We start from the raw sequence: 26265 nt of genomic DNA on the forward strand, positions 1-26265 counted from the left end.
ACTGATACAGCCCCCGGCCTCTCCATTCAGCTCTCTGGAAGTTACACCGAGGTCACATGGAGCCAAAAAGGAGGGGAAGAACCGGAGGAAGAGGAGAGAGGAATGGGGGATATCTGGAGGCAAATGGACAGAGGGAAGTAGGATTGATGGCAGGATGTGAAAGTACAGATGCAGGAAGACCAGCGCTGATGGGAAGAGACGGACAGTGAGAGAGAACATAGATGCCAGGGGAAGAATTCCCCTCTATTTGCACAAGCCAAGTGGCCAGACCGTCCGCTGGTGATTGATATGCAAACTAAGCTGGCAGCGTGCACTTTTTCCTCTGCTTACGTTCACAGAATGGCAGGGTGCAGGATCAATGGCTCGATCCCCATCAAAGCCCGCTCCACCTCAGAGACATAGGTGTGCTCAATACTGAGGCTTCTGACCCTGGGCCTAGCAGTGAGATGGGCAGCAGTGGACACTAATGAGAGAGCAGGGAAGAAGGAGGAGGATGAGAAAAGTTGAAGAAGAGACTGACCGACCATCATATTGAAATTAGAGGTGGATGGAGATAGAGATCTCCCAGACGGTCAAGCCAACTATTCACTTCTGTTGCGGATATTTTCTCTGGTTCAGCAAAGTTGTATAACTCGCACATCATCTCTGAAGCCGTCATGCCAGCATCCAGGGGAGGCAGGCTGCGTAGGAAGGGCTGCTCGCTGGCCCGAAGGACCCAGCGGCAGGCCACAGCAGCATGGAGGCTGCTCTACAGACTGCTCTTCATGGTGAGCAGAGGATGGGGAGAGCAAGTGAATATTTAGAGATTAACAGTGTTTATGCTCTAATATTTGATGCACTTTATGAAGGGGCCTCATTGAAAGCGACTATAGACAGTCAGTAGCACTTAGCTTTGTTTTTAAGTGTCACTACGCCTGAAAGTGAGTGGGTACAATAAAGGCTTTTTGGATTAATATTGATATACATGTGGCTGCAATATAGATTCAGCTTTGGAGTGAAACTGTGAGTGGATTTGTAGAAATCAGGAATTCTGCTTGATGGGAAGGGTGCAGCATTTTGTGATGAAACCCTTTGCTTTGACATCAAAAGGATCTAGTAAGTGGACGTCATGTACATGTGTGTATGGGAGTTGGCTGAAAATGAAACGAAATGCCGCTGGACGCCATCAGAAGGAAACCGAGTAGACAGAGACAAAATGACTCAACAGCTTCTCACTTCATTTTTTTTTTTTTACCTGAGAAGGTTGACAAAGACCTCTTTTCTAAATTGACTTAAGGGCATACATGGCGAGAAGAGGTAGAAACATGATCCAGAGCTGTCAGCTGTCAGAGAGAAAACCTGAATAGGAATTCACAACAGCACTGTTGGATCCACTCTTCTTTCCTGGCTCGCTCCCGGGCTTTTCTCCCGCCTCCACTGGCTCCCGTCCTCGGCTCTTAATTGGTTATTTGGGCTAGCTGTCAGTCTGTGTTGGTGGGATTGTTGTGAGGCAATGCAATTCCTGAGTCATGACAGTGTGTAGCTCCCCTCCCTTCTGTTTTTTCTTCTCTCCTTCCTTCTGCCCACCTTCTCTCGTCACGCTCCAGTGCAGGTATCTGCCATTTAGTGCTGATGAAAATCTTAGTTACGAAGCTGTGTGAGAGGTAAAAGTGTGTTTCCATGTGCACGGTGTTCCCGAGCGTCCAGTTAAGCATTCACGCTCTTTTTTTCCCCCAGCTCTGTGGCTCCTCCATCATCTCGTTCGCGTGTGCACGAGACGAACATGAGCCCATGCCCTTCCAGTGTGTGGGTGTGATGAGAATTAACTCAGCACTTGAGTGGCGGTGTGTGCTAGCAGACAGGACTCCCCTTTGCTCTGGGCGCCTGTAGCCGAAATAAACGGCAGATATGACTGTTATCTGTCTCCACAAGGCTGCTCTCCCCCCGTCTGGAGCGACCAGTGGGCTGTTTTGATGAATATGTTTCTCTGATATCCTTAACCTCAGTGTTTCCTTCAGGCAATCTCCCCGTCCTCCCGCCTGGCGCAATATGGAGTTTTCCCAGCGAGCGTATCAGTAAATGGAGGCTGACTGGCGTTGTGTGTGGCAGCATCATCAGCGTCTGAAATTTACTTTATGATCTTTAATGGGATAGTGTGTCTGCAGCTGTAGTTACATGGCTGGTATTCTTAGGTTCATATGAATTCCCTCTAAATGAGAAGTGCTACATGCATGTTGGCTTCCACATAATCAGAATAAATGCTTGCAAAACAATTTTCCCCATCAGCCCAGATGCTGAAGAAAATGATTGTTGGCAAAAAAATATATTTTGTACTCAATCAGAGAAAGTAGCACTTTTATACTGTATAGACCTCTAGCTCAATCATAAGCACAACAAGACTGTTTTAGCCATGCTAACAGGATGGCAGTGTTGGTCGGTCTGCCACCTGAAATATCTCAACAGCTATTTTATATATTGCCCTAATATTTTTGTACAGATGTTTATGATCCCTTCAGGATGAATCGAACAAAATTTCAGTTTGACCGATACTTTTGTTTATGACCTAATACCTGCCAAACTCATGAAATCCAAATCAGCTTCAGCTGTACTTTGTGTTAGGTGCTAATGGGCAAATGTTAGCATGCTAACTAGCTTAACTAAAATGGTGAACAAGGTAAAGATACCTGCTAAACATCTGCATGTTAGCATTGTCATTGTGAGCGTGTTAGCATGCATAGAGCCTCTCACAAGGGCTGGTTTTCGTATTATTCAAAATAAACCAAATTGCACGTTTACCCACTGTAGGATGAATAAAGGATTTTCGTATCTCAAACCAGTAACAAATAGTATCAAAATGTGTTCAGTCAAATGATACCTGCATTTGATCCTTTTCGTGCCGGGGATCTGATCCTGGACTGTCCAGTCTCCCCCTTGGATCAGCAAACCTTTTGTTGCTGTCAACTCCAGAACCCCTTTCTTTGGTCAGTTCGGCATCTGCCCGGTTAGCACGAGCCAACACAGTAGCAGCGGTTAACATCCAACACCGACGGTCCCAAGAATCTCGCATCGACATTGAAACCTTTTAATGGTTGTGTGATGCTAATTGTTAGCCCTGTCACTATGTGTGTGTGGCTTGGCGGACTCTCAAAACTGTCCATGATGCTGAGCTCACACTCCCGCAGCAGGAAACATTGCAGCCCAACCTTGATGTAGTCTGGTGAAGTTGAGCAGGGAGAAGGAGTTGCCACCAAAACATTCAAATTTATGGCAATACTACATGCTACTCCATTCACAGAATGGGTAACGACTGAAGTACTCTATTGGTGTCAGTATTTTCTGTCGACTTGTTGTGACCATTCGTCGAGCATGTATTTTATTGTCAGCCCTGTCAGTGTGTGTTAACATGCACAGGTATGTCCATTTGCAGTATATGTGTGTCTCCAATCAGAACCTCCCTCCACCAGCGCAGAGGGAGACATTAAGTCCCCTCATAATTATCATCCCACATTCAAAGAGCTCCAGAGTGGAGCGCTGCTGTGGGCGGCAGATCACTTGAAAGAGGCTTAGCCCAGACATACATAGAGGACACGGAGAGGCATTTCCCCCTTCTGTCTCTCTCTCTCTTTCAGTCTGTCACTCTCACACAGACTATTTTGCAGCATTGGAGGGCCGTCTCTGGAGTGACCACGCTATAATGAGCTAGCTGATGAGTCGCAGGCTTATTAATGGAAGCCTTGATGGTGTGTGGGCTCTCTGGGAGTGGATGGTCAGGGGTTCTGGGTGGTAGCTCACACGAGTTTCAGAGCTGAATGATTCAGACAAGCTTTCAAACACTGCTTGGAAAGTGCGTACGTGTGCGTATCAATGCCTGCAGTGTCAGGATGAAGGGTGTATCGATCCAGTGTGTGTTGCTGTACAGTCTTTAGTAGTGAGCTGCACTTGAATGCTTGCTCATGTGAAGCCCTGCACATACACAGGAAGAGTGCTGAGCAGCTGTTTTGCCTGCCATCGTGGCCGCCCCACCATGCTGTGTTGCTGTGCAGCGGATTGGAGCCTGCTATTACTGGCACCTATCGGCCTCTGCTGATCCTAGTGACTGGCCACAGATTATAATTCTACAGCATGTAATTCACTTGGAATAAGGAGGGCTGGTCATCAGAAGGCTATTTTTAGCATCACATCACATCATAATTGATGGCTTGTGCACCACAGTCAAGCACATCTAGCTTGAATAGCTTTTCAGGTGAAAACTTAGGATGGATTTTGATTGTGTAGAAACATTAACCGTAGTGCTTGAAAAGCATATATTATACACCATAGTGCAATATAAAGATGGCTACAGATTTTTTCCCTCACTCCTTATTTTGTACATCCTAGGGAATAAAACAGAGAGGCTGATAATGGTTCATTTTCTGCCATCGCTGCTCACAGACTAGAAAATCACACCTGCCACAGGCAAGACTTCTCACTATGGTGCCTACGGCTGATGTTAATTTCCCTACCCCAGGCAATACAGTCCAATATAAAGCAATGCAGATTAGCTGTTTCCGTTAAATGGTATGACGCTGAGTTGTTCATGGGGATCCACCTATCAGAGAAGTACAAAATGGGCTGGAGGAGACTACATTTTTGTGAATGAGCAGAGGTACTGTCAGCTAAATTAAGTAAATGAGATGCCTCCACCCCCTCTCCCCCACCTACTCTAATACAAACTATTACATGACCACTTGGGATCTCCTGGCATGTCAAATTGTCTGGAATTGATGTGACCACAGATCTGCACAACTGTCCATTATGGATTTAGAAGAATAATGTAATGTGATAATAATGCTATCTACAGGGATATCCAGTTAGTCTTTCAGATGCACTGTAAAGTCTTTGATGCAAAGCCAATTAGCACAGAGTGCATAACTAAATCTCCATAGCGCACTTACTATACCCAGGAGAATTGCTGGCCATGTACAGTGTCGAATTATATACATCATTATTTTTATACAGCTATGGAGCTGAAATCATTAGTGGTGAATAGTTAAATAAGGGAGGTAAAAGGCTTAGATTTTTCTTTTTAATAGATCCTTGAGAGCATGTTCCAGTGCAGATACATGCCCGTGTGTGCATGCACTTTATTACAAGCGTGATCCTTATTTTAATCCAGCTGTCTGCTGTAAACCCTGAGCTGCCTAACCTAAATACACCCCTCTCTCTCTGTCGCCCCCTACAGAGCGTGGACACAGTGTGCACTCTCTACCAATCCTTCCAGGAAGGAACGGATTCAAGCACCGGGGGTTTGATGGATGACACCAAAGGACCTCCAGCGAGGCAGGGAGGGGAGGTAGGGTCTGGTCCCACGCGAGAGGCCACCCTGCTTAGACCTTGCCCCAAACACATGAGCGCCACTGAGAGGTTACGTAAGGTCATCCAGGAGCTGGTGGACACAGAAAAGTCATATGTCAAGGTGAGGTCGCAAAGCGTTGACTGCTGTCGTATTAGAAAATCTTATAAGAAGCTTACATGAATATTTCATGAAATCTGTCCCTTGTTTTTACTCCTCAGCTGTAAAATCATATACTTTCTTCTTTTATAATATCTGCATATCAACTCCTCTAGAGCCCAATAACTAACGCCTTATATATCTTTTTTTTTTTTTTTTTTTTTTAATCGGTTCAACAACTGATGTATAAAAACATAAATATGGTTTTATGGGGTTTTATGTTACATTTCTTGGCTGAAAGCAGTTAAGATTACAGGAAGTTACTGCTCCCAGGCAAGAAATAATCTAGCACGACTCCCTTGAAAACAACAAATTGTGTGTCAAATTTGTTTCTGTACAAATTTAAAAAAAAAAAAAAAAAAAAAAAGAGAGAGAGACATAATAAGCCAGTTAGTGATGGATTTGTTAACTTCGGACAGAGCTAGGCAAGGTGTTTGCCCCACTTTCCAGTTCCTATGCTTCGCTAAATTTACTGGCTGCTGGGTCCGCGACATATTTAATATCCAAGTATGACCTTCTCATCTCAGTGTCAGCAAGAAAGCAAATAAAAATGCTGATCTTCTCCCTTTTAAAATGATGCTTAGGAGCTACATGGGGCATGGAAAAGAGGAGAAATAAAAGGAAAGCAGTTTTCTGTGTCACAGTTAGAGCTCCTCCATCCCTCCTCCTCCTGTCTAGCCTTATTTATCTCCTTCCCGCCCAATCATTTTGTTGCCCTCCTGTTTTCCAATATGACCTTTTCTTCCCTGATGCACATTAGAGAGTCACACTCATGATCTTCTTGACTCTGCGACACTTGTCATGGCTGGCACTTTTTCCCCCTACCTCCCTCATGTCCTCGTTTTTCATTAAGTCCCTTTCCCTGGTGCACCCCTCCTCTTCAACTTGCCGTTGATTTGTAATTGAGTGAGGAGATTGTCTTCCCAGAGTGCCTTGATGCAGGCCTGCTCGCCCGTATCCATGCACCACTAGCAACCGAGGTAGTTTGGGGAGGGGGACGAGGAGGAGGAGGAGGAGGAGGAAGCTCATAAATCAACCTAATGAGAATATCTCCACTGATACCAAGACAAGCTACAGCCACATTAATGTAGTGGGGGGTGGGGGTGGGGATAGAGGGAGAAGATGGAGGAATGAGGTGAGGGACTGAGGGAAGGAGACAGTTAGAGGTTATTATGGGAGAAATACAGTGATTTGATGATGGAATGGATTTTAAAGGACATAAAGGTTAAAGGATAATGTTATCTATTGCTGTTTGATTCCTTGTCTCTGACCTTCTTCTCTTTTTTCTGTACACAGGACCTGGCCTGTTTGTTTGAGATCTACCTGAAGCCCCTGCAGAATGAAACCTTCCTCACGCTGGATGAGGTGGGTGGCGAGTGTGTGTGTATGAAGTATGGTGAACATTAGAACAACATGCAGCGAGAGGCATGTCCTGGAAGGTGTTGAAGCTATATGGGACATGAAATTTATCGAGTGTTTATTATCCTGAGGTGACGTAGATGAACTCTGCTCGGCCATATCTCCCTCATTACCACTGTGCCTGGCTGGAGGACAAATTACCATTCCCCTACACTGACCTTCTATCATCCCACAGGGACATAACAATAAAGGCTAGTTTAAGAGTAAACCTACCATTTCAACGCTCACCTCAGATTCACACACCACAGTGTAGCTGTCGGCTGATTTCAGAGCACATTTTTCATTCAGATTGTGTTTTTTTTTCTCCATTTAACAACACCTTTAACTGCATGGTGACATATAGTAGTAGCTGCAGAATGCTAATGACCTTAGTGTTGCAGTTTTCAGGCTTGTGTGCAGCTCTGTGCCACGCGTGACCTCAAACACAGGATGACTCTCCTAAGACGCACTAGTCGATAGGCCACTGAGCACTGGGGCAAATTAAAAGGCCATTATAGGACAGCGGGACGTGTCCAGACACAAAGTGCACAAGAGCATGTTAGCCCCCGAACGGCTTTTAATGAAGGAAGTGTTGACCCTGGGTACGTGTGTTAAGACAGTAGAAGTTTGTTTGGGTGTGTGCGCTGCATTTCTAGCAGGGCCATAGCTTGTCCCTAAGTGCCTCTGTCAGAGATGGAGCCATCAGAGTGGAGGTTTTATAACACCCCAGGGTGCCTGCCTGACTGACTGTTATGAATTACAAGCTATCTCTTTTTTCTTGCCTCATATTCCTTCACTCTCTCCCTCTTCTCGCTGCCATTTTCCTCTCGTACATCGTTATCGATCACCTTCCCACAATTCCGTACCACCACTCCTTTCTTAACCTCCTTCTATCCATTATCCCGCTAATCTTCTACCCTCGTTCTCCTCCTCAGATGGAGAGTCTGTTTGGCAGCTTGCCAGAGATGCTGGACTTCCAGAGGGTCTTCCTGCAGACCCTGGAGGAGAGGATCGCCTCCTCGCCTGACTTCAGCACCCTGGAGACCCCCTCACAGTTCAAGGTGAGATACACATACTAACATATCACTGTATTGATTAAATGTCTCCAGCTTCGGTGTGGATTCCATGAGTATACAGAACATTATTCTCAAACTAGATAATTTCAGCCACTATCCCAAAGAAAGGTATGATCTCTGAGATCTTGAGGTTTATAAATAATTGAGGTGGTGTGACAGGAGCATCGCCGGCTGATTTATAGGCTTGACATGACAAGGTGTGGGGTCTATTGATCGAGGCAGCAGTTGACTGGTTGGATAGTGTGTTGCTGAAAGCTAGTGTGCTTGAGAGGTTAGGCGAGAGGGAGAGGACAGAGGGGCGTTTGGATAGGCTCCCGAGAGAGGGAGGACAGAGTGGTTCGGTCATGACTTCACATGTTCGCAGTCTTTCATCCCATCTCTCTGTACTCATTTGGCTTTGTGTGGCATCACTCTCTGTCCATCTGTGTGTAACACTCAGTTGCTGTCTTTGTTTTTCTCTCACACCCTCTTGGGTTTTACAGAAGCTGCTGTTTTCTCTCGGGGGTTCGTTCCTCTACTATGCGGACCACTTCAAGCTCTACAGCGGCTTCTGTGCTAACCACATCAAGGTCCAGAAGGTCCTGGAGAGAGGTACATCACACACCTAAACACACAAAGAATACATGACGGCCTAAATACGCTCCAACTCCACAAAGTGAAATAGAGAATTGTACAATAGATACATCTGCAGACACTAATTCAAAATGTCCCACACCCTTGTTAAATTCAGCTCCCTTGCACCTATGTTGCATCAGAGGCACCTTACAGCACTCACTGCTGAAGGTTTGGCCTCTTCTCTTCAGAAACAAATCAATTATGTACCAAAGTAAACGCCTTAGAGTGAGACTGTGGATGAAAGTGAAGTGAGTGATGCCTCTCCAGTTTACTGCAAGCTGTGTTCCACCTCCATCACCATGCACAGACACACGCACAAAATATTAGAGCTGAGAGAAACAAAATCCACCTTTCATTTTGTAATGTACGGCCTCTAAACATTCAAAGCTATTACCTGTTTTACAAGCTGATAGAGTTTAAACAAACACATGCATTTGTTAATACACAGACTTTGGATAACCTTGTCCACAAACAGCGGGCTGTTACAACCTCAGAGCCCTAATAATTCCTTGCGTCGCCCTGAGCATGTGACAGAGTCGAAATTTTAAAGTTGATTTATGCTTGCTACGACGCCGGCCTCTCTGCCACTATTTGGGAACGCTGCCCAGCGCAGAGAGAAATGTAAGAAGATTGGCTTCTTTGCCGACATGGGGGGATGGTGTGGGCAAAGTGCCCCCCTGTGCTACTTAAATCTGCCCCATTACTAGAATTGCGTGGGATATTCCTCGAAGTAAGCAGCAGGATGGATGTTTAATAGGATTAGAAGAAGAAAAACACTCAGAAAAAGTCCCTGAAGGGTCAGAATACCTAGAGGAGAATAAAGTGTGGTAAATATGGTTATCAAAGCAACAGTGGTGCATGAAAGAGTTTTCTGCAGTGTTGAATATATTTTGAGAGTTCATGAAATTTATGTTTGAGCATATATTATGCCACCATTCGCTATAATTCTTCAAGGAAAACCCTGCTTTTAGATGTGCTGTTTAAAAAAACTAAATCTATGATCCAAATGTAAACAGAAAGGCAATGTTGGAGCCCAGTGGCAATCTGTCTGACTATGATAAATCTGTGGGGCCAATGGAGAATATTTTCAGAGATAGTTATTGAGTAACCGGGGCAAGATTTCCTCTTGTGCTCCGGTCATTTTGGCTGATCTCTATAGACAGATATCTGCATATGACTGCACATAAATGAAGGGAAAACATAAAGCTTAATCGTTGTAACACAAGAGCTGATGAGTTCTGAGATTGTATGTCGACCTCCCGCTCAAACATGATTAGTCAGTATTTCTTGGACAACAAATTGAAGCCAAGACGTTCCCATACCAAAATCTTGACCTGTTGCCTACCTAGAATCTGTTTATAAAGATTAACAGAAGGGAAATCCCACTACCGAGTCGAAGATTCAACCCTGCTGTCACTTATTGTTACAGTTTTTAATTTCATTGTCAGAAGCTTTTTATTTTTTTCTTTACTTATGATTGATGTGGTCAGAAATGACTTACCTTTTCAAAAAGCACCTAAAAGCTTGGCATAGTGATTATTCCTTAGTCCCTCAGTCTGTGGGCAGTGCCAAATGTGCAAAATGGCTCCAAGTGCTTGAGTGAAGAGAAAAGATGCCAGATTAAAAGTACTCTGTCTACAGGGTTCATACACCCTGCTCTTCAACCAAAGCTTTAAATGGTGGTGTGTACAGTATTACAGTCAGCTCACACTTGCTAAAATTAGAACAACATGTAACATAATGATGGCACAGTACATATAAGAACAGCAAAATATAAAAAGGGTGATAGTTGCACATGGCACACACAGAGTGTACAGTTGGCCCAGAGTGGTCAAAACCAGCTTATCCAAGGACACAGAGAAGGAATCTGTGGGAGTTTGTCAACCATTAAAGTAATTATATGCCTGTCTCTGCCATCTTCATCACTCCCCTCCCTCTCCCACCATGCCAAGGGCCCTGGGTTGCCTTAGTTTCTCTGTTTATTTGTCGACTCGTTAATTGCCTGCCAATTACTCTGGGAGGTGTCGATGCGGCTGCCTGTCTGTGGCTGGGAGTGCTATAATTAATACTTTAATGGCCCCCCTCAGTAAGCGTTGTGGAAGCATACGGCTCAGGGAAAATGTCACCACCTTTACAGAAGGCTCATTCTGTATTATACCTGCCATTTCACACCAAGTGTGTAGCTTCACTGTAAGCTAAAGAGTCCCAACTTGATCATTTGCACCATGTTGTAAATACAGTGACAGTGCTAGTATTTAAGTAACTCAACACTGTTCTGCCCTTTTTTCTTTTGTTTTGTGAAAACAGCTTGTGTTCAATTTATTATGATACTCAGAGGCAATGTGCTGAGCTTAATGGATATATAAGCAGATGTTTACACTTACATGCTGCAGTGGTCATGGTAGGCTGGGGAAGCCTACACTACCCCCTGCTGGAGACACTTTATTGCACCATGATTCTGCACTAACCAGATGATTTCAGAGCTGAGTTTGGATTACAATATCACCACACATCTCTTACTATGTGTGCATGAGACCATCAGAGTACACCAGGAAACACAAACACCAAAAACAAAGACTCAGCTGTTGAAAGATTCATATTAATTCAGTGTGTGTGTGTTTCCCAGCTAAGACAGATCAGGCCTTCAAGGAATTCCTTGATGCGAGGAACCCCACTAAGCAGCACTCATCCACCCTGGAGTCCTACCTGATTAAACCCGTGCAGAGGGTGCTCAAGTATCCCCTGCTGCTCAGGGAGCTGGTCTCCCTCACTGACGCTGACAGCGAGGAGCACTACCACCTCACCGGTAGGCAGACAAATACATATACATTTCACAGACGCATATGCACACCCACACACATGGGGAGGAAGTGCTATAAATACGGCTCAAGTTCACACTTGTCATTTCAATAACTTGTTGTCATGCTACCATGCCTGGAAGCAGTAAGTGACAGGTCTCGGCACATAACAGAAGACATTTTTCCTACACACAATGCACTCACAATGAGTAAATAAAACCTGCTACTGTAATGCAAAGCACCCGCATATATACAGTCAAGAATTGATCTCTGTTAACACGCTCGCATTCTGCTCTCGTCCCCGCAGAGGCTCTGAAAGCCATGGAGAAGGTGGCCAGTCACATCAATGAGATGCAGAAGATTTACGAGGATTACGGCTCCGTGTTTGATCAGCTCGTTGCTGAGCAGACTGGCCACGATAAAGAGGTAAACACACAATTCAGAATCAGACGTAAAATCATCAAGCATAGTAAACATATACAAAGTTGCCTTGGCAACAGTTGCATGGATATAACAGAGTTTCACAGGACACCTGCTACAAGGGCGTCTTGTTGAAGATAAAATCACATCAGTTTAAACTACTTCAACCCAGTTAACTATCAGTACATCAGAGTGGGGCTGTTTAGCTTCTAAGTTGTTTACGCCGTCTTCTGTGCATTGCCTCTAGGGATCGAATACATTTACAAGTTGATGGAATATTTAGTTGGTAACCACTGCAGTATAAATATTCAAAGTGAATGCTAAATAGTGTTGTCTAGGGTACTGTATGTTTTCAACATATTTAAACAGCTCAGACAAAAACGACACGAAGGTTTGCCTGAGAATCTGCTTTCACCCTGTGTACAAACAGTGGTTTATACTGTCTGTGGAGCTCCATGGATACTTAGTATGTATCACACAGCCGTATGCTCCAGCAGAAAGCCAGAAGTCTTGCTTGTTATTCTTCCATCTCTCCCTCTGTTGTTTCTTTTAACAGTCTCCTGTTTGTGTGTGTGTGTCTCTCTCTCAGGTCACAGAGATTTCAATGGGAGAGTTTCTCATGCATTCCTCAGTGGTCTGGCTCAACCCTCATACGTCGTTGGGTCGCATGAGAAAAGACCCTGAAATGACCGTGTTTGGTGAGTCTGCATGCTTCAACCACTTTTATTGCTGTTGCATTGTGGGAAAATTAGTGCCCTCTTTTCCCTACCTTGAACTTCCACCCTGCTGGAATCAATTACCAATAGAATTTTGGCAATCAACATCTTGACTGCTATTCCTCCACATACTGTTTTGTCTCAGCAGCTTGGGGTACAAATGACCACATAGAGGACCATCTGTATGTTACCTGTGGATGTTTGCAGTTAAAGTTTAATCAGTACAAACCAAGAGTATTGGATTTTCTGCAGAGCCACACAGAATTGTGTCTGCAGCAGCACTCAAACAGATTTCAGTGAATCTCGATCTCCGGAGCTGTAGCGCTGATATTCGCTTTAAGGCTTCAAGCTGCCATCTAAAATGCTTCTGTGGGTTGCACTCCTTCAGTCGCTTTCCCCAAGAGGCACTCGCAGTCAAAACTAAGACGTTGATGTGTTCTCTCTCACCAGTGTTCAAGAAAGCGGTGATATTGGTCTACAGGGAAAACAACAAGCTGAAGAAGAAGATGGTAAGCACTGTGTCTGTTGCACTCATTTACTCTCACATGACACAAATGGGGTCTTTGGTGTGAAACGCATTTTCTTTTTCTTTTCTCTCCCTATGTGGCATTCCCTATGCGATGACCAGACCAACCCTCGTTCAGCGCTTTCTCACGGAGATTCGGACCCCTTTAAGTTCCGTTGGCTCATCCCGCTCTCGGCGCTGCAGGTCAGATTGGGAAATACTGCAGGTAAGAAGCTGGCACACTGCCACATTATCCCCACTAAATCACTCACAAAGTACATCCACTAAATCTTTTTGTTCCTTCTCCCCCTTCATATTTCCCCACACAAACCGCTAAGCTCATTCTCCTTGCCCACACATACACACACAGTACACACACTCGCACACCTCTGGCATTTCCACTCAGCTCCCTCACTCCTTATCTCCTCCTGAAACCATAAACCATATTTGGACTGTGTGATTAAAAGCCTCCCCTTTATTTCCTCACTCCTCCAGGAACAGGCACAGAAAGCAGCTCCATCTGGGAGCTGATTCACTCCAGGTCTGAGGTGGAAGGGAGACCAGAGACCGTCTTCCAGCTGTGTAGCAGGTCAGAGATTAAACTTTCAGGTGGAGTCAGTGATGATTAATGCTGGTATGCATTCATGGATTACATAGTTGTTTTTCTGTTGTACCCACTACACATACCAGCATTAAGGGAGGATAATTAAGGTTTATTACAACACTGGTGTTATTTTTGTAGTTTTAGCCACCATTTCTATTGGTTATGACACTGCACTCAAGTAATGAGATCTGGGAACACAGTGACCTCACTAAAACGAAGTCCAACAGGGCAAGAGATGGAAGCAGTGAGGTGGTCAGACAGGTTTTAAACAAGACAACTGTTCAGACAGATTATCCAGCCCACTTTATTTGGAGGCAAAATCAAAATAAGCATGCTCATAGTGTCTGTTATCATTTCTCTTTGCACAGGAAAACTGTGTGCACACATCTAAGGCAGGTCAGCAAACTATCACCTGTGATATGCACTTAACAAAACTATATGAAAACATCCCTTTACAAACACTCACACAACTTGTGAAGTATAATCCAAGTCTCATTTATCCAGTTGTATGATCAGTACTTTTAATTTTCGCTAAAACCTAACTAAGAAACCTAATACTAAACACATTCGCCCTATGAGTAGTGCACCTTGAAAATGCCTGCTCACACATGGTTGTGTATGACGCACTCGTGTGCACAGACACGCTACTCGGGCATGCATGAGACTGTATGTACTGACATGTTTGAAATCACAATGTTTCAATGAAAGTGCATGTATTTGGGAAGTACTGAGTAAGTATACGACTGGACAAATGAGACTTGGATTAACTGTGTGAGTTTGTTAAGGGATGTTTTGACAGTTTTGTTGTTACTGATGGAAAGCATAGTGCAAAAAAGGCTACAAAAAGCCCCAAGTTGTGATAGCCAGTTAGCTTAGCATAATGACAGGAAAGCAGTTTGCACAATTAACCAGTTCAAACATTTGCCTACTAGCACCTTTAAAGCTCACTAATTAACAGTTTATATCTTTGATTTTTGTACAAATTAAACACACCAGATATCTGTATTACTTGGTGTGCATAAGAAGTCTTTATGCTTAGTTATGCAAATTGGCTGCTGGCTGTAGCTTCGTATTCAACGAACAAATGTGAGATTGGTATCATCCCCTTTCAACGCTTACATTTCCCAAAATGTCAAACTATAAATGTGATGATTTATAATACTTGTTAAACAGAAAATGAATATCCACTAGAAAATACAGACATTTAGTCTTGTCCCCTATTCATGTAGTATTTTTCATATGTCGTTCAATAATCACATCTTGTAAAGCCATTTCTGTTTTCACATCATGGTCTTCAACAAGACACATGAGGGTGTAGCCACCAGCTTGGCATGTCTTCCCATGGATCCTGTCTGCTGCTGCTGTTAGCGTTTAACCGTAAAAACTGTCTACATGGGGATGGTAGTAAGAGTGATGCCTGTGACCCAATTGGTAATTCTCATTACACACTGTGAAATTGGGATCACTCCTAATGAATTACATAACTCATTTCACTGGGGACACAATGGAACTCTCTCACCAGTCCCCTGAATCTATATTTAGCTTCTCAAATCAAATTTAACATACCCTGTGCTCATGTTACTATGGTACCTCTGCTGTGTCCTCCTCAGCGTGCCAGAGAACAAGGTCAACATCATCAAGGTGATCCGCTCCATCCTCAGGGAGAACGTGAGGAGGAACATGAGGACTGAGGGCACGTTGGAGAGGGGCGGTAAGGAGCGCCTGGTCCCCCTGCGCAGCACCCTGCCCTCCTCTGCCAGGCTAGGTGGGCCTTCAGAAGCATTCATATGGGGGAGATATTTCTCTCTAACAAAGATATATGCACAACATTTGACATTTATTTTGAGCACCAGGCACTGCCTCCCAGGAAAGTTTCCTATAAAAACATGTCAGCATAGGAGTGATCCTCACTGATTGGTATTTATTTAGCCTTTAAAAACCATCAACTGTGTAATGCTAAGTATGCATGTACTTTAGGGATGATTGTATCTCACTTTTTAGGCCATTAAATGCTAGAGGGGCTGAGGGTGCAAGTGTTTTGCTCAGATAAGAGTGGCATTTCTGACTTTTATCTCCATACTTGTTCCCAGGTTCCACCAGGGCTTCCTGGTTGTGTAAGCAGCCGCCTGGAGAGCTCTCCACCCAGGCTGGGAACCTCAAGCTGGGGCCAGACTCAGACGAGGGGAGCCTGAGCAGTGGAACCTACAGTTTTTCTGGGGCTCCTCCAACTTGCAACTCCTCTGACTCGCAAATCCTCCCTGTCCAGCAGAACTGGTCTCAGACACCTGCATCGAACTCGCAGCCCCGCTCCACCTCTGCTGTGAAAGAGTCTGATATTTTGAGTGATGAGGATGATGACGGCTTTAGCGAGGGGGGAACAAGGCGGGGCAGTGGAGACAGCAGTTCCCCAACTAGCGCCATTGAGGCTCAGTTCCTCCAACTTAAACTCTCAGAGGACTCTGTGTCGCAATGTGCACCGGCTCCCTGTGTTCAACCTGAGAAAGTTGGGGACACTCCAGAGACCCAACCCAAACTGATGCGAGGACACTTCAGTGCTGTTAAGAGGAAAACCAACAGTTTGAGGAAAAGCCAGGGTGCACTGTTACACATGAAGGCACACAGCAGGTCACTGGACAGCCAGACGGATGCAGCATCTACATCGGGGGTTGTGGACCTCAACACGTTGCTGGAGAGGGAGTTCAGCGTCCAGAGTCTGACTTCTGTAGTGAATGAGGACTGTTTCTTTGACCCAGCTGAGAGCTGTGCCACTGACTCTGGGAATGCCACCTCTTCATAGGGGAGTGGATGGACAGAGGTGAGACTCTGACCAAAGCCCCTGTGGCTCACTACAGGCTGTACCAGTGTGGCTGTGAAGCTGTGCCTCAACCCGGAAGTCGGTTTAGTGGGTCACACACCTGCCTGCTAAGTTAGGTGTACGGTATCTGTTCAGATGGAAGCCTATTGGCTGACCAATTTCTCCCCCTTGAGAGGTTAAGAGAGGTGATTTCTGTCCTAGTGTTAACTACAATGAATCTGCCAAGCACTGATGCGTTCCCGCGATTTCCTCTGCTCTCTGTGCTTTTTCTCCTCCCAACAAACTGTCTTGAGTGACGTACTCCATCCTAGTTTCCCCTGCAGCTCATACTGATTGGCAGTTTTTATTCAGTTTTTGACCTTTTCTATGAAGAAATGGGGAGAATGTCCTCGGTCTGTCAGTCTCAAAAGTTAAAAGAGGAGCAAGGTCCACAGTGCATATAGAGTAACAGTACACTGAGATGAAATACATCTCTAGAGGCAGCCACACTGGTGCTTGGCACAGTTTGCCAGGCAACAGGCTTTCACACAAAGGTCATGGGCTCAGGCTTGGTAAAGTATTTGTATTTGGTGTCACAGAACCAAACACTGTTACAAACTGCATCGTAGGCCCTGTTTTACCCTGGTGTTAACATGTGTCTCGGATGATCACAAGTGGACAGCGCTAAGTACAAGTGTCAACGACCACCAAGAGGCATTGAGATCTGATCACTCAGACCACTTGCAGAGGTGGTCTGGCACACATTTGACCACATATCTTTTGTAGTGTAAACACTAATGGCCCCTGACAGTGACTACTTCATCAATGCAGGACGTGGTTGTTTTAGTGAGAGTGCGCTGATGCTCTATGACTTGCCCATTTTATGACGAGTTGGACAAAGTGTTGTGTCACTGCCCATCATTTTGCCCTATTGAATCAGACGTGTTAAGTTCTGCAAACAGCAATATCTCCAGCTGTATGGAAACAACTGCTAATGTGACTAGTGAGAGTGTGGACATAATTACTTTGCGTGAGCCTTTTGACTTCTACTGTAAGTCACATAACGAAATCTAAAGTGGTCAATTGACGCATGATACACACGTGCGAACAGTGATGTGTCTCAGCTGTCCACTTGTGTTCAGATCACTAAAACGCATGTTCATACCAGGTGTAAACAGTTTAAAATGAAATGGAAGGAGGCACTGAGTGAAGGCTACCACAGACTAATAGGATCCACCCAAAGACATGCAGTGGTCAAGTCAGACTTCCTGAAAAGAGACGCAATGGCCTAAAACAGGAAGGTTGCTGACTTTCGCAACTAAGCCTTTTTGCTGTATTTTGTGCACTAAAGTACACTGTTTGCCTATATATTTGAAATATTTTTTATCTGTACAGGTTTTAATGTTATTAATGCTGTTTTTATTTATTAATAGGTTTGATTATGTATATCTTAGAAAACTAACTTTTTGGGTGAAGGCTTGAACTGTTGGCTAAAGATTTGGTCCATTAGTAAATAAATACAATGTAATACCGCTTGTCATTTTTTCCCACTTCATTTTAAATGTAGCCTACTGGATTTTGGTTGTCTTTTCCTGAAGATTGTAATTTCCAGTGTATGCATTGGAAGTGTTTCTGAGATCTGGCTGCTTAAATTGAATGGTTTTCAACTGCAATAATGTTTCAAACCCAATGTTTCTTTTTATGTTTGTGTCCTGTACATATTATCTTTTCTATCTTTGAAACATTTATGTATCCTCTTATACATACTTGACACTGTACAGGTAAGACACGAGGCAGGAATAAGCAATAAATGCAGCAGATATTTTTGTAAAACCTTTTGTTTGCCGTAGCAGGAAGTACATGTTGAGGTACTATTAAAAAAGGCAAACCACTACTACATTCTTTACCTTCTTAGCTCAACTTTACCATGCCTTTAATGCTAGCATACCAATGAATGTGAATGCCCTGTTCTTATGGAATTGTTTTATAAATAAAAGTTTTATCTGTGAGTGACGCCTGGAGAACAATGCTTTCAACTTGCCCTTCAAAGTCTGTCAGTTCAGTTTTTATGGTTCTTTATGTTCTACTGACAGGTAAAGCAGTGCTGGGAACTAAGTGTCTTATCTCCGGCTTCGTCCCCAGGCTTCACTTGCCACCACTCCCTGATTAGCTGTCGTAAGAAATACAGGTATTGGAAGAAAAGGTATATTCTCGATAGAATACATAATTATCATCTGACAGAAGTGGGGCACGGTTATATGAAGAAAGAGCTTTACTGCAGTGCTCTGATTTTATACATGGACATATGTGAAATGAATCAAGCGTCATATTAAGACATTTTCAATTGGCTGAGCACGTTTAACACCTCCATAAGGACAATTAATTTTTTTTTCTATTTATTTTTCTCTTTCATAAAGCTAGAGGACTGAAAACAATTAAATGAATAAAATAATTAAAGGATGTTTTGCAAGTCATTTTCCCAGTTACCTGCATAGCTAGAGTTTCAGCTTTATTTTGAGATATCTGTTGACATTTTGGTACTACATTACATTTCATTACATTGGGCACTACCCATATTGGAGGTGAATGGAATTCAATTTTGGTGCATGAAGCAAGCCTATATATGATGTACAACAGCTATTGTGGCCTTAAGTGACAATTGATAATGTTTCAATGGCTAGTGGTAGCACAAATTACAACACAGACATAACATCCAGTCAATAATAATAATAATAATGACTTAGAATCAATTAAACAGAAATATCTACCTTCAGCAGCAAGGACCAATAATAAAGATTTTTTTCTTTCCCCAGTTGCTCTGCATTTTTCCAAACATATCAGATTCAAACTCTATTTTAAACATGGGAGAAATTGACATATGTGATAGTAAACAACACACTGTCACACATCAACACATATTTAAGCTACATTAACAGCTGAAGAAAATTAATTTGTCATTATGGGAAAAAAAGGGAGTGCTGCACTTGGTTAAGGCTCTGTGTAGTTCGTTGTAAAAAGCAGGTGCTCTTCTCTTCACCCTGATGCGGACTCCAGTCGAAACACATTGGTTATCCATGTATCAATGAAGAATTTTTAACTACAGTCAGACTGCCTAAGATGTATTTTTGGATTCCCTGCCTATACTATGGACTTTTACACTGAGTGAGCTGGCCAGACGTTGTTTATTATCTTCAATTAATTAGTCATTATGTTACGTTACATGAAGATTATTGTAAACATTTCATTATACACAACCAATTTACTTTTCATTTTTTTAAGACTTTGTAATTTTGACCAATTCTGTGACACTTAAAGGCCTGGAAAACGTGATTGTGAAATACCATGACTTTTCCAGGTTTTTCATGAGTGTGGGAACCCTGAATTATTTTTTTTATTGTTTGCAGGGTGAAAACTTGGGCTTTTTGTCCTCTGACCAAATGGCTAGTGAATGTTCAAATTTTGCTAGCCACTCAATAGATTACCACTGTTGTTTTTTGGGCTGGTGAGTAAAGCTGTAATCAGTATTTGGCTAGCAGATCGTGCTAATTTTGTACCTTGATTGCTTGTAAATTCAACTTATTTTGTAAGTTATACAGGCTTGCTTTACAGCATTAAAAAACGACATTTGAAAAAGTCAAATGCAATATGTCTTAGTAAAAACTATTAATTGGTACTTTGGGACACTTCTGTGATTTTGGTGAAATGACCCCAAGATGCTTAATATGACCTCTGCCAACCCACCACCTGTTCACCTTAATGCACTCCACTGAGCTACACAAGGTAAGCCATATGTAGACCGTGATTAGTTTCTGCTCTTAGCAAAGTTTAACACTGAGCCACACAGGACTATTTCATCATCTGTTAAACAGGTGTGGAGGACTACCAGACAGCCATCCAAATATGTGTGGACAGGTAACGTTGGCGGAGTAACTCTCATACTATTTTGCCATTGCATTTCACAATCTGTGACAAATCACTTGGAGTGAATCTGTCATGATGGTGGCCGGGAGACTGCCTCACTGTGAGCTGTCAGCTGGCGAGGAGAAGGACAAAACTGAGTGTGGTTCAGGTCTGGTGTGTTTTATCGGGCTACTGTGCAATGACAGACAGCTGTGGCAGTTTAATGGCGCTTCTTAAAACTGAAAGGTATCCAGGCTCGTTATGAAGGGTGGTAGTAGGGCCAGACTGAAACTGTAAAATACCCTCCTGCCCTCCTTTTCTTTCATTCTGACCACTGTAAAGGCAGAATTTCTAAAATTAAACTTAAATATATTAGGTGTCAATTATTAAGAAGTACTGATAATTACTATTTATTGACACATGTTCAGAGAAGTTGTTGCTGCTATTTTAAAAGTTACCTGGCTAACTGAGTACTTGTACCTGGACTCCAGTTTCTGAAGGCAGGTGTCTGACTGACTGACTGACACTGTACACAAAATAAATGCTGACATGCCTGCATTTTCACTAGACCAGTATTCTATATTTTGGTGTATATTACCTGGCAACAAGTGGACATTTTTTGCATTGAACTCAACTGAGTGGCTTATTTTTATTTATTTATTTTGGCTGACATGTGACAGGTGTCTGACTGATGGACATTGTATATAGAACCAAAGCTAACATTCCTGCACTTTCACCTGAGCAGTGGGGTATTTTGTATTTGTTTTTTGTTTTTTAGCTGAGTGACTAACCCCATAGACATTTATTTATTATTACCACACTCTTTTGAATATACAAATTAATGGAACTGACGACTGCATTTCACTGCAGTCATATGTTATGATTTAAAGTGACACAAATTGATTGGTTTATTATCTGGCATGTGACTATTTTTTAATGATATTTTGATAATTTTGTATCACATGTACCTTGTCAGTTTGGTCTTTTTTTTTTTTTTACAGAGTAGTTTTAACTACTTTTTCGAAGTAGCTTAGGTTAACCAAACTAAATTTCTCCCTAGAGTGGTTCTACTGTAGTTGAACTTCTTCCAGTGTGAAGTTCTTGGTAGCTTTGCTTGGCTTTACCAACACTTAGTATTTGATAAACGAGACTTTACAGTTATTTTATTAAAAAAAAACAAAAAACATGTTTCATTGATTACATAACAGATAAACAAAAATATAATATAAAATGTAAAATTTAAATAAGCATGTTTAGTTTTTGACTGCTACAATTTGCGGATTTTAAGCTACTTACGTATTTTTACGTAAATTTCAACACCGTACCTGTACTATAAACTGTATGGTTTACGTTGTAGTAGTGATACTTTAGTAGTGTTACTCCCATTTTGAAAACGCCATATTTCATTACATTATGTTACAGAAACGTGCATTTTTTAGGTAGGCTATACATGGTGTAATGCTAAGACACTTTGACAAGATGGACATTAAAGAGGGGAACAAGATTTTTGACTCACCCAGCTGCAGGACTGGACTCGGTGTCACCCACACGGTTGTCCTGAGGAGCTGGTGAAAACAGTAGCTGGTAGTACTCCTCTGGCTTTAAGTTAGGTACAGTAGGCAGCTGAAGTGTTATACAAATGCTAAAAAATGATGGTGGCGTTTAAAGATATTATACAGTCCAAACAAACAAGCAAACATCACCTCAGTGTAGCATAACGGAATGTCTCTATCGGCAGCTGCGCAGGTGTTTCTCATTAGTGACTAATCACTTACCCTGTGCGCGTGACGTCAGTGCTAGGGGTGGACGATACCAACAAAAAAAATAAATGTTTCCATCAGATACCAAGTTATACAGAGGCAGTCACTGATATCAATACCGATACTTTTTATTATTAAAGGCGGCTTATGTAATTTAATTCAGTTGAGAGCAGTGTGTCATTATTTATGAGGTGAGTAATAAGTCAATATGTAACATTAAACAGTGCTGAAGGTCCAGTTTGACTAAAACATTCATTTCACTACAGTATAATGGTACCTGGATATTCCTTGTCTGAGCCTCTCTGAAAAGATTCATCAAATGCTGTCTTAGGGTGCTTTCAGACCTATAGTTCTCTTGCTTTGGTCCGAATCAGGGCCTATTTTTTTCCCCCAAAGGTACATAATAGCTTAGAGTTTGTTCGTGTTCTCACAGCAACATTTACAAGTGGACCAGATAAAATACCTGAGCGAGAAAGTTGCTCTTGATTGGTCAGAATTTCGATGCAGGAAAAATCCAGGCAGCAAACAAAACGTTGAAGAAGAGTACACTTGCAAGATAAATGTGACACTTTCTAATGTCACAATGGAGGGACAATTACGCAGGTTGATTTTAGCGCTGGTCATCGTGGACTATATTGTTGTCATTGTTCATTTTAGTCAAACCATACAGTTTGAAAATGAGGCGCGGCTCCAACTAGAAAACAATGCTTTGATGTATTGGATGTGCTGAATGTGCATATTAAGGCAGTACAGGAGGAGGCGCACATTAATAATCCTCCAGGACTGTAACATGCTCATGTTTAACCCAAACAAGTAGTTGGTTCGGATCGAGGTCCGAACACGTTCTCACCACAAAGGAACCGCACTGAACCAGACCGAGACCACCTCTTCAAGACTGTCTCGATCAGGTTGTTTTGGTACACATCCAAGCGTGATTGCTGTTCTCACATCTGCAAAAACGAAACGCACCTAGGGGGCAAACAGACTTGAGTTCGATTGAACAGAACCAAACAGGACAGGTGTGAAAGCAACCTTTGTGTCGGGGCTCTGGATGCTGAGGCCTTTCTCTCCAGCCTCCTTTCCCGCTGCAGCTTCAAGTTCTCGTTCTCATGTTTTTTCCTCTTTCACTTAGCCATCACTGCAGTTACTAGTCAGACAGGGCGTATACCGTGGTGTGCTGCATGTGTGTGACTCTTATGTTGTTTTGGTGCACACAACACAACAGCAATGGAGAAGTAAAGAGTGCATGTACCAGATGTGTTGACTATAAGACTGTTTACACAGTTTTTTAAGTACAAATAGGCACAACCTAGAAGAGAGAAGCTTTAGTATCGATCCTACTGACGCTGAAATCAATCTTTAAAACAAAAATGTACTTGTAGTATCGACATTTTGATATCCATCTACCCACCCTTAGTTCTCACCGTCCAATCATTACCCACTCATGCAATCATCTTTCCCCCAAAAAATCTTATCCTAAGATAAAACTACCACCCTGTGTTTCTTCAGGGTCACAGAGGTATCTCGATAGCACGCAGATCACACAGTCAGGCCTGCGTACCTATCTGCCATGTAGATCTGATGAAATCCTGATTGTAGTTGGAGATTAACACCATCCAATCATCAAAACTGAGTGAATTCTCTCTCTGGCAAGTCAACCTTAGCGTGCCATCTGCCATACTGGCAGGAAACAGCCAAGCAATGTTCTGTCGGTGATAATCTGTGTAAGCTTTCAAAAGAGGAATATTTAAAACTTGTAACGACACTTTTATTGATATAAAACCTTAAATAACAACACAGTGGTTGGACGTATTTAACATACATGTCATAAATGCTGTGTTCTATAGAAGAAACGTAACAAATGTGCACAACAATGGCGCCACCGCTCACATTTATGATGTATATTTTACAGGTTAGATTTGATTCATTTGTATCAATAGCAGATTATGTTTAATTTATTCCTTTTTTCTATATAAGCATGAATTCCTCTTCTTTGAATACAACAAGAGTCTTTCTGGAGCTGACAAATTCCCACCACTTTCCTCCTCCCTTTAAGCTCTGTCTCCCAAGCGACTAAGCAATACAGTACATAGAAGAGGGAGAAAATGGCCTGGATATGGTGCTGCCATGTTGTTCCCATTTTCTAAATCACCCTGAAAACACTCTGACGGTTCTCTCAGGTCCCACAGGACAAGGTGTTATGTGAATTGGATCTGAAATAAGAACTGGGACATAAAGAGATACTCACTCTTAAAGAGCTACTGTGGGTAACTACACATGACTGCTTTGAGCTGTCCCATCCTGGAACAACGTCTTGGAGCTGATCCAACCCACACAGGATCTTTACGAGCCTCATGGTTCTTGTCTCTGTCCCGGGATTTCATGTGTACCACCTATTGCTCCCTGGGTGCAGGGAAAAACATTTTAAAAATGCATGCATATGCCAGGTGGAAATGTCAAGGCTAAGAGCAGTCTGTTGTCTCCCTGTGCTAACAGAAGCTGTTAGTGGGCTTCATTTGGCTTCCGTGCCTTTTTTTATTTTTTTTATTTAGCAGGGTGGTGGAGGATTTGGTGGTGTGCCGGCTGGCTTGTCCATAAACGTGTCCACTGATTTGTTTCTTTTCCTGGCGAGGTTCTTCAGTCTGAGCTCCTCTCTGTACTCAAAGCCAAGGAGACCGGGTTCATGGGTGCATAAATGAGCGTAGGCATCTGCTAAAGCCCTGAACTGAGGTATGGTGAGTTCTGTAGGGTGAAGAGTGGGGTCCACATCTGCCTTCTGCATCATCTCCTTTGTCAGCTCAACACGACACGCCTCGGGGAACAACTTCCTGGAGGGGGGAGAAAAAAAGAGAAAACATGATGAAAAAAAAACTGATTCCTACACTCAGGTCGCTTTGATATCTTAATGATCATGCAAGTTTAATGGCATTATAAAGTTCAAACAGAAAGAAATTATCCCTCAGCGATTATTTCAAATCTGCGAAGTTAATTGAAATCACACAAAGGGCTATAGCTGCTCATGAATTGTTAATTTTCTCCACTGCCATGCTCCATAGTCAAGGGATGTAGATACTGACACAAAACTCACACAGACACAAACTTCTTCGACATTAAGAGGGCAGCTAAATTCTAAATGTCCAATTTTCATTTATTTAGCTGGCTCTCGCCCTGAAAAGCTCTCCAGAATATTCAATACAGAGAGAGAGGCATTTATTTTTAAAGACATTTCCCTGCCTGAGATGTTCTTCCTTGTTTTTTTTTTCTCTGCAGGTTGGTGAGCAATAGCCAATTGCACACACTCCACAGTACAGATGCTTTTTAGGCGCTTCAGTGCTGGTGCCTCCTCTCCAATTTGGTGCCGCTGCCGCCAACTCGTTGTAGTTACATAAAATATGCTGCCTCGTCTTCCTATGCCACCTCAATGACTCATAATTGCTGCTCTCTTTCGCACAGCCAGTGTTCTTTTGTTATCTGGGCCTACATACACTTTCCTAACAGGCACGGGGGCGATGGGCAGCGTGCACATGCATGTGGGCGTGTGGGTTTGTTCCTAGTGGTTTTTTGAACAGAGCTCCGAGAGTGCTCCGATGTTCAGACTTTGGTTACAGAAAGCCTCAAAAGCAGTGACTTTGTTTGTCAGAGTGGTGTGTGTGTGTGTGTGAGTGTGTGTGTGACAGAGAGAAGCAAAATCAAAAACCGTTCTAATTAATGATGAGATGAAGACGCGGCTGTCAAAAAACAGAGAATGAAAAATGTAGAGAGAGAATGAAAGATGAGGATGGGACAAGATTAAAAAGTCAAAAAGAGAGAGGGGAAAGAGACAGAGACGCTTTGAAAGCTACATCAAGTTGTGTAACTGTGCTTACTCCACTCCTTTATGGCAGTGCTTCCTGCGGAACTGGAAAACGTTCCTGACGACTTTCTCCACCAGCTTGAAGGGCTGCTGGATCTGGGGCTGAACCAGAGGGGTGAAGTGACACACTCCCACATCCACCTATACACACACACACACACACACACACACACACACACACACACACACAGAGCAAGAGAGACCTTAAAACTCAAGACTGTACTCACGGGAATGAAGAAAACAAAAAGTGTCGAGAAAAGAGCAGGTAGGTGTGAGGAGGAGAGAGGAGAATGCAAAGTGTGGTGAAAAAAAAGCTGCGGAGAAAGGTTGCCTGACAAATGGCAAGAGAGATACAA

At 43.0% G+C, this 26265-nt stretch overlaps 2 protein-coding genes across 7 annotated transcripts in view; one reads left to right on the forward strand and one right to left on the reverse strand.

Annotated features, from left to right (window-relative positions):
• LOC117267086 (rho guanine nucleotide exchange factor TIAM2) overlaps positions 1–18405 on the forward strand; it is a 136789-nt gene extending 118384 nt beyond the window's left edge. For all 5 annotated transcript variants that reach the window (XM_078174995.1, XM_033642723.2, XM_033642721.2 and 2 more), the window contains 12 exons: positions 5201–5434; positions 6767–6835; positions 7804–7929; positions 8427–8535; positions 11186–11365; positions 11665–11783; positions 12367–12475; positions 12944–13002; positions 13122–13224; positions 13494–13587; positions 15213–15367; positions 15693–18405. In XM_078174995.1, coding sequence (XP_078031121.1) covers positions 5201–5434; positions 6767–6835; positions 7804–7929; positions 8427–8535; positions 11186–11365; positions 11665–11783; positions 12367–12475; positions 12944–13002; positions 13122–13224; positions 13494–13587; positions 15213–15367; positions 15693–16399 — 2064 coding nt within the window. In that variant the 3' untranslated portion in view covers positions 16400–18405. The remainder of the gene's footprint in view (positions 1–5200; positions 5435–6766; positions 6836–7803; positions 7930–8426; positions 8536–11185; positions 11366–11664; positions 11784–12366; positions 12476–12943; positions 13003–13121; positions 13225–13493; positions 13588–15212; positions 15368–15692) is intronic.
• Positions 18406–23802: 5397 nt separating this feature from the next.
• tfb1m (transcription factor B1, mitochondrial) overlaps positions 23803–26265 on the reverse strand; it is a 32273-nt gene continuing 29810 nt past the window's right edge. For both annotated transcript variants that reach the window (XM_033643052.2, XM_033643053.2), the window contains exons 7-8: positions 25923–26050; positions 23803–24884 (exon numbers count right to left, since the gene is read on the reverse strand). In XM_033643052.2, coding sequence (XP_033498943.1) covers positions 24605–24884; positions 25923–26050 — 408 coding nt within the window. In that variant the 3' untranslated portion in view covers positions 23803–24604. The remainder of the gene's footprint in view (positions 24885–25922; positions 26051–26265) is intronic.

The sequence above is a fragment of the Epinephelus lanceolatus genome, chromosome 15, assembly GCF_041903045.1.
Source record: "Epinephelus lanceolatus isolate andai-2023 chromosome 15, ASM4190304v1, whole genome shotgun sequence".
Taxonomy (NCBI): domain Eukaryota; kingdom Metazoa; phylum Chordata; class Actinopteri; order Perciformes; family Serranidae; genus Epinephelus; species Epinephelus lanceolatus.